Source organism: Pararge aegeria, chromosome 2, assembly GCF_905163445.1.
Source record: "Pararge aegeria chromosome 2, ilParAegt1.1, whole genome shotgun sequence".
NCBI classification, from domain to species: Eukaryota; Metazoa; Arthropoda; class Insecta; order Lepidoptera; family Nymphalidae; genus Pararge; species Pararge aegeria.
The window spans coordinates 5577123-5586536 of record NC_053181.1 but is presented as its reverse complement, the minus strand read 5'-3'; the positions used below and the strand labels follow the sequence as shown (position 1 = coordinate 5586536).

The 9414-nt window shown below is 34.5% G+C and overlaps 1 protein-coding gene across 1 annotated transcript in view; it reads right to left on the bottom strand.

The window, feature by feature from the left end:
* Positions 1 to 2044: 2044 nt before the first annotated feature.
* Positions 2045 to 9414, bottom strand: part of LOC120634435 (PAS domain-containing serine/threonine-protein kinase) — a 37891-nt gene continuing 30521 nt past the window's right edge. Inside the window, exons 21-22 of the mRNA XM_039905001.1 lie at positions 9144 to 9292; positions 2045 to 8404 (exon numbers count right to left, since the gene is read on the bottom strand). Coding sequence (XP_039760935.1) covers positions 8252 to 8404; positions 9144 to 9292 — 302 coding nt within the window. The 3' untranslated portion in view covers positions 2045 to 8251. The remainder of the gene's footprint in view (positions 8405 to 9143; positions 9293 to 9414) is intronic.

Below are 9414 nucleotides of genomic sequence, written 5' to 3'. Positions count from 1 at the left end.
TGAGTTTATCTCCGAATTTCTACTTAGTATTGTCGCTCCATGTAGTGAAATTCCCTTACCGCCCAACGTTGCCAAAAACTTAAGCCAACTTTTTAAACTACTCCAAAATGGGCCCAATAACCCTGCTACAGTGGAACTGTAAAAGTTTACGTCCCAAGAAACATGAGTTAACCTTCATAATCCCACCATTCTTCCTCCCAAAGTCCCCCGTCCTTTGAGTGTTAAATGTTTTTTAATGTTTGTTTTCAGTCCTTATTGTAGATTTTTATGTAAATATATAGTAAGTAATAAAATTAAAGTATAATGTACAAAAAATATCCGTGTAAGATATATATGCATGTGTTGTCTGTGTCCTTAGGTTAAAGAGCTAACTAGCTAATAACAACTATTTCTTGGTACAAATTCAAAATTAACTTTTCATTAGTTTCACCGATCAATCTCCTTCGTGCCTTCTTCATCTACAAGACATTGGCGAAATACCTTGTGCCCAGTTGGCGCAGACAAAAGCCATAAACAAGAATTGAATTGAATTGAATCATAGGAAGATACTATTGGTGCTGTACACGATTTTCATTTACTGCAAAATGTTATCGTATTCTCATCTCGACATGCATCGTTTGTATTGATTTTATATGTTGCTATCGTACAATGTCGTCTTCGGTTTATCAGTTAAATGGGAATCTAGTATATTGATTTATTGATAACTTTAATTTACTGGGAAATTTATCAGTAAATCAAGAAATCGTGAGATAATAAGAAGTAGAGATGTGAAGAGAGATGAGATGAGAACATGTCTTGCCGAGTAACCGAGTACTTTTATTGTCGCCAAACCGAGTATAAGGCCAAGTTACCCCGATCAGGTTTTTACATCTTACCGAAGGGAATTTAAGTTTATACAGGCACAACAACCCGGACTTCGAGCTTGCGGTAACTCTGCTTCTCCTTGGACGTTGTTCCTTGTCAGCCACTTGTTGACCTTTTAATAACGGTAAACATTCGATAATTTTCCTAACTTCGTATTTTTAGTCTTCAGTTAGGTGGTTTGAAGTGATGAAACAAATAAAATTTACGGCAACACTACCAGGACTAACCCAGATAAGTGGTCTACACAGGGTTTTTGTCCAGGGTATGCATTATGGAGGGTAGAGGTAAGGAGAGTCATCTTATATGGGAGAAAAGTTGAAAAAGTGTCCAGTGTATGCGCTAAATAACAGTTCAAAAATCCTCCACAATGGCGCTGGTGGATGCACAGGGTATGGTATGAATGTAGCAATCGTAGATGAATTGAAGTATGCCGAGTTAAAAAATTTAATGTCATTATCGACTAAAGTAGTTAATTATTGAGAATTTCAACAACTTACGTTGTACAAAATATTGTGGTAAATATAACCTTAATTCCTTGTTTATTTTTCAAGCCTACTCTAACAATATTTATATTTGGCGCTTCTTTTAAGAGTTACCCTGATGCAAATGTGGCGCCATCCTAATTTAATACATTTTGACGACACTTTTTCATATACACAGATGACTCTCCTTACCTCTACCCTCCATAGTATGCATATAGAATATGGAGGGTAGAGGTAAGGAGGATCATCCGTGTATATGAAAAAGTGTCGTCAGAATGTATTAAATTAGGATGGCGCCCTATATGCGTTAGGGCCGGAATTTTTCAAAATATGTCAATATCGTCGATGATAATAAAAATCACACCAAACATTAAAATTTTGTATCGATCTGTCAGGAGAGCAAGATCGAGAATGGAACAAAGACTTGTCAGATTTTCTTTAAAATTTCAAATGAATTAACAAAATAACAAACTTAAATTTAGAACAATTCGATTGTCTACGAGCTAAGACAAGCGTTTATACGACCACTGGACGTTATCGACGTTCAAGTTTAGAAGCCAATATAGTTAGGAGTCGAGAGTAGAAATAGTGGAAGTAGTGAAAGTAGTGAAACTGTTCTACAGGAAAAGTTTCTTGCAGAGTTTGTGCAGTTTCTAAAAGGTATCGGGAATCAGGATGGATTAAATGAAAAAAATCAGTGTTTTTAATTACTTTATTACGATGAATGGTCATAAGTACGTCGTATACGAGCAACGTAACCCGCCGTCCGCCGTAAGGCACTAGTTGATAAACGGACGCGTCGGACAATAAAATAATTACTACATAAAAATCATAATCGATCACTACAAAAATATAATTCTATATTTCCAGTGCTCAACCAAGAGCAGACAAAGAATAAGGAGCGTCATGCGCCAACTCTGTTTTTAGGGCTGATGCAAAAAAATAACCACATCTGCAATATGCCCTTTAGATGAAACCATTATTTGACTATTTAACGCGATATAAGCCCCTCGTGAAGATGCAGCTTTATGATGTATGTGACACCCACTCATTGAATACTTTCGAGATTTGAACAATCGAAGTGGTCTTCCGAGTGTCAAGACATTATAAAACAATGTAAACTGCACCAAATGTCCCTCGACTTAAGGTCGTATTAATTTTGAGTACCCAAAAGTTCCGCTAGGAGCGCGGGACGTTAAGTAAAGACAAACTAAGGCTGCGGATCCATCAAATAGTTTGGCAGCTGACTGTCGGCTAGCAGAGTCTAGAGCTGCAAATTGGATACGACTGCCGCCCATAGATTTGATTCGCCAATACTATATTGCTGCCAATTGTAATGCGAATTGTCTGCTGACGGAATGAGCGGCACGCAAAAGGCCACAATCAGCGAAATAAGCTGTTTATAGCGCGACATATAAAATAAAACATAACTCAAGCAAACTATCAGCCTAATGGGTCCACAACCTAAAGCTTCAAAATAAAGAAAACCATTTAAGTCTCGTCATAGTGTGTCCATTACTCGAAACAGATAATGAGAATTGTGTACGTGCGCTCGTGCAGTTAGCTGTAATTACGACACGGTTCTCTATGTCTAATAAGCAATTTGAATTGAACAAAAAATAAATGTTTGGTCTACTTTATGATAAATTAATAAATAATTTTTTTTCCCGAAGACTTATTTTGCGAAATTGGCAAATGGTAAGAAATATCTTTTCATCAGCTCTTGGTTCAGGCTACGCAATACAATTACAAATATTATTCTAATACCATAAATATTAAATACTGCACAAGATTAACATTAAGTGTAAAGCAGTTTTGGCTTTTTTTAATCTCTAATCATTTTCAATGCTTTTACTTTTTTTTTACAATTTTTCTGTAGGTTTAAACTAAAAATAATATTTAGATTAATAAAGGAAGGAGCCCAGTACGGTTTTAAGGAATCTTTCCTTCAGCTTTATGAGGAGGTCGAAGTTACAACAAAAATACATATCAACCTCCCCTATCACACGAATTTTGGTGATCGTAATTTATATTTTATAGCAATTATTTGATTTCAAGTTGCAAGATTTGCTAGATTTTTTAGGTGATGATTAACGAGCGACAATATTATCTCTAGCACTATGCTTTCCGCAACCATAGTGGTACATTCAATTTTAAACGCGACGTCACTACAAGCTTACTATACTTGACGTTCCCAAAGTGATTAATAATTTAGGCCTACTTGAAATAAATGAAATTTGAATTTGGACTGAACGCTTATAACGATCTTCAAAAATCGAGCAAATCTAATAAATGAATGTCTTCATTAAGAGACAAACAGTCAACCCGAGTCAACTTTACACTTGGTAACATCACAGATTAATCTTGCAGATTTTAATTATTTAAATGTGGAATCCTATAAAGATTAAACGAAGACAGATATGTTTTACATTACATTAAATTTCAATGATATTTACAATGTTTATTTTCTACTCTAAAATTTATATTTGGTTCTTTTTAGACTTTACTAGAAATCTATTATTGTGTAAGAAAACATTACAGGTGCTAATTCGGCTGTGAACAAAACCTCAGTTCATGACAGGACTAAAAGGTAGTGCCGTTCTTTTCGAAATGTTTGTTAAAGAAAAGGACGGTATGTTCTTAGTCCTACCAATAGTTTAGTACACATGTTAGCGTCAAGGCTGTAGCCAGAAAGATTCTGGGGCCCCAATGGATCAGGGAAAATAAGTAACGAGCAAAATATATTTCAGCCAATATTTAAAGAAAATTCTATTCTCTTCGAGTCGAAAATCGTGGCAACCAATGAGGAAACTCAGACAGATCCAAAAAAAGAGTCTGAAATAATTACGTGTGTGTCTACAAATTAAACAATGCGTTGATCAAAGGAATTTCGGGGAAGGTTCGAATCCTCAAAACTCCCCAGCTGTTTACGGCCTTGGTTAGCAAACTGTATTGCATTAGGCCAAAGTAACCATGTGTGTAAAATTCAAAAAAGCCTTTACGCTTTTTACGGGAGTAGAATCGGATTACAGAAACATAGTGATAATATTATCACGCCATCTTTCCATAATCTAATTGGCCTATTCCACTGCTGCGCTGTTCGGAGTGAGAATATGCTAAGTTTTTATGCACAACCGACTTTGCACAAGTATTGCCCTAATGCGTGAACTTCTAGATATTAATCATAAGAATAAAGGTGTTCTTAATATTAAACATTACTACTTCCTATGTACGATTTAATAATAATATTACCCACATAAATTGCAAATCTATAGCAATCATCCTGTAAAATAGGTATAGACTATAGATCTTTGGAAATTCCTTTTAATAGTTACTTAATACTTATTACGTACAAAATTTTAAAATGTCATCAGTTAATTTCTTAAGATTTGTGGTTTATACCAACATATAAGATTCAGGTCATTTAAGGATAGCGCGAGATGAAAATGTTAAATCCGTTAGTTATCTATGTTCAATCATAACTCGGAAATTGTCATCTCAAGTCTATAGAGTTTACACAATGTCGTATATGGCATGCTCCGGAATATTGAAAGTTCAGATAGGCCCAACTGATCTTGGTGCCATTTCTGTTTTACACAAATCCATTAAGTACACTAAATTGAGAGTTCTAAGATAGGGCTATACTTTACTAAGGGGAGCATTTTCAAAGTGATATCCCTACTTTTAGTAGATCTGTGTACAACAGAATTAGCACTAATACAAGTGTGTCTTGCCACATGCAAACTATATATTTATTGTGACTTATAAAATACTAACGGAGAAAAACTGAGCCTGATATGTCAGAATAGACCGAAGCAACGCATTTTCTTTGATCGATAGCCTAGATAGATTGAACCAAGCATATCAATTCTGCAAGTGGGCTAATGCCTAGTAAATTAGTTGCTTACTGCACTGCAAGTGTATTAACACCAGCATGCCATTTAATATTAAAATACGTTTTAGTTATCGCCCGCATTCCGAAAGATTACCCTAGCCTTCAATGAAAACGGTCCTGCAAAGGGTGGGATGTAAGGTAAAAATTAGAATAGGTTTTTTTAAGATTTCCCACACTTCGAATAAGTTGGCTATCGACCAATGGTAATGCTAAGAATCAAATGTAAGCTTATTACTAATTAGTTGCGGCTTAAAAGTGGAATTTAGCTTTTAGACTCGCAAAACATTATTTCTAATTCGGTTGTTAAATGGCTTTAAACTAAATTGATAGGTCTATAGTACTTAATAGTTTCGAGTATCCTTAGTTTAAGATTTACGCGATCGATTTAGAGTAGTTTTCGAAATTCAAATCCCTGTAACGGCAGAGTAAAATGGAACTTGTATACATCGTTCTAAAACTTAAATTCGCGCACACTTCTAGAGAAAACGTTTGTAAAATCAAAATCAGGTTTCCACTAATTTGCTTTATTTGCCTTAAACCAATGGTATAAGGGCAGTTTCAGTTTGACGTTATAGTGTTTCGATATTCAAAAAGGACTCTACGATTGAGCTGATGCAAATTTTAATACTAAAAGGCACAGTTCCACAAGGAACTCTACTTAATGTCACATGTGAATTAAGAATTGAATTATTGTTTAAAAGTATAGAGTGTGTGAGGGGGTACCAAATGGAGAGCACAAAAAGTTCTGTGTGCTGTTTCTGACGGCTATTAGTGTTGGTTTAATACTACATATATAGAGTAGTCATCACAATAGTTAGGTAACGGTTAACAAGAAGAATGGATAGCATTGCTGTCAATAGACCTGTCAATTTACTATCGAGATATTTATGCAACGGAACTGTTGGTCATTTTAATTACTAACGGTTGAGCTACGTCACGACTAAAAGTAGCTCGTTTAAATAATTGCATTCGCGTCTGTGTGATCGATGGGTCGGTCGCGCATGCAACTTATTTTCCAAAGGAAATCGAATTGAAGAACCTTGTGCAATTTCTTGATGTTGACACTATTGCGGCGACCGGCGCTTTAGCAATTGGTATAAAAAACGTAGACAGTATCTCAAGCGAAAATAACCCTTATAAATAGTAAACTAAAGATTAATTTCGTACACAAACGTGTAAAGAGAGATCAGCTTATAATATTGTAATATTTTCAAATTGCTATTGTCATAGATTAGTACTTATAGTTTATGTTAACTTATTATCTGAGATCGCAGGAAAAGAGGTTTCTAATACTTTATATTGTAAAAATGTTTAGTTGAAAATTCTTCTATCGTTTACATTATGAAAAGAAGTATGTGAAGATTGTATTTGATTGACGATGCTATTTAAGCCGAGTTTGTGTGAAGGTATAAAAGTTGTAGGAAAGGTTTATTCGAAGATTACTAATTTATTACTATGCTATACTACTGGTATGTATATCTAAAAGCTGTGTTAGGCAAGGTGTAGAATCAATTCCTAGTAAATGCTGTAATGAGATCATTTCTCAAGATACAGAAATAAATAAAAAAGTTACAAATACTAATACTGAATTGTCATGTGTAGTATTAAAGATGTAAGAACATTTTCCATAATATGCTTGGTTGGCAAGCTTTTTCCAAGATTTTATTTAACTACCTAGACATAAAACAATCTTAATTAACTTTTACCAGCGAGATATAGTTATCTTTCAAATAAAAATATAATTAGTCGGAAATTGCACAAAAGGTACACAATATTTATTAGTGAAACTAATGAAATACTTACTTATGTACGAAATTGTTTTTCAAGAAATTACAGAGAAATATGTCAAAACTCATGATTTAATATTTGAGGTAATCGAGCAAATTCCAGCTTTAACTTGACCATTTTATAGTTTGTTTTCTAATAATTTTCTGTCAAATATTGAAGATTAATTTTTCGTTTCAGAAAATGTTCTTACGTCCTCGAAAATATACTTTAAAATAGCCATTCACTACTTATATAGATAATTGTAAAGAATTGGTCAATTAATTTTAATTTATTTTATTATACATAAAGCAATAAAGCCTCCGTAAGCTAAAGGTACACTGTGAAATAAATTGTGTAAAATTGATGTATACCGCTCCTACGCATTTATATTAAATTTAAATAACTTAATCAGAATTAATATTAAATTTAAATAATGTAAATTTAAAAGTTTCGGCAAAATATGCCCAAAAACTTGGTATCAAGGGTGGAGCAATAGGAACAAAATTTCTTAATGTGCCTTTAGCAAATGGGTTTAACTTAAGATACATAGGCTACGTACATTATCTTCTATTTGACACTTAATAAACGTATCATACGTTTATGAAGATCGTATTACTTGACTTGCGTAAAATATCTACAAAAATGTCTAGAATCATACATCTCATCTACATCATACATCTCTGAAACTCATTGTTGGAGGTGTATTCTTAAACCTTACTATGAAGGAAACAGTGCACAACTTTTATCTTGTCAGTCATCTTAACACATCAATAATAAGATTGGTGGAATGTATACTGTGAAACTTTATATTAATCTTTGAGAACATTTTTGATGGTAACATTTTCAAAGACATGTAGTTCACAAATCGATCGCATAGATTAGATTGACATCAATAATTGAAAGCGTATGACGTAGTTTTGATAAATAGATCAATGTGTCAAATAAAAAACAGTATAATGGACGAAATATAAAGTAGATCGCACATTGCCGTAATAATTTCAAGAGTCGCAAATATAAAGCAATACGTATTTCCTTGGCGCATCAGATAGACTCGGTTAAAAAAATGCGATGCGTTCGAATAGCTTCCGCAGCTTTACGACAATCTGCGATCAACTTAATCGAGCGCTTTTGATTATTATAAATACATAATAAACGCTCTATGCACTATATCACAAGTCATTGATAGGCAATACAACAAGCATGGATATCGTTATATAATCGTGTCTCGCTCTTCGCAAGCGGTTTACGAGAAGCTGTCCTGCTCGCACTCGTCCCAGCTATCGCATTCGTACGGATCGCAGTCGTAATCGATATCGCAGGCGGCGTGGCCCGTTGCATCCGAACTTATGTCCGTTAATGCCGCCTCCGATACGGGTTTTGATGATATATCTAATATCTGAAAAAGGTTATATATAATTTGTTACTACCGCTCCTACGCATTTATATTAAATTTAAATAACTTAATCAGAATTAATATTAAATTTAAATAATGTAAATTTAAAAGTTTCGGCAAAATATGCCCAAAAACGAAAAGAGTTAAAAAAAAACCTTTAGTACTGTAAAGCATTATGGCAATAATCCATCTGGCGCAGTATTGAGTCAAATTAATAATGAGTATTTTGAAAGTAAAGTTGTTTTAACTACAGTAACTAGACAACAGGTCAGGTCAGCTTTTGTTAACATTAACATCAAAAAATATAATATAGACATGTTTTTGGGCATACTTTTGAAGACCTCGATGACCGCAATGGTGAGCGATCTACTGTGCTGCTGTAGGTGGAAGTTCCCGGGTTCGAGGGGATTGCAGGGAATAAGAGAATCTATTATTTCTGAACTTCCTTTAGACAAGTCTTGGGTGTACGAGTAGCTTCAGCAGTAACTAGTTACCACCCGACTGACAAATTTGTGCCGCCAAGCGATGCCGACGCTGCGTGGAAACCAATTAGGACCACCATACTTCATCAGATTTACTCGCAGCCATCTTAGACTGCGTCATAACTTACCACGTCATACATTGCAGACGAGAGCTAACTTGTAGAGAAAAAAACTTAAGAATACTAAAACTTGATTTAACTGAAAAGGTGTGGGATTAGCTTTAGTTATTGAAAATATGTTTCTTGTTTGGTTTAACTTACATCAGCCGAGGAGCGCAAGCTGTAGTTGTCCGAATGCGCGTCCCGATCGCCCGATAGTGCGTGCAGAGCGACGGAGCTGCGTTTTGGCTCGTCGCGCGAAATGTTCTTATCGCCAGAGCGTACCACTAATTCCGAAGGATTCGAACGTTCTGGAAAACGTTTTTGGAAACTGAGTAACTATTTTTAACTATTATTATATAATCTATTTTTAACAATTAATGTTGCATAACAGTTGCTGTATGTAAATATTCTACATAACAAGATAATCACA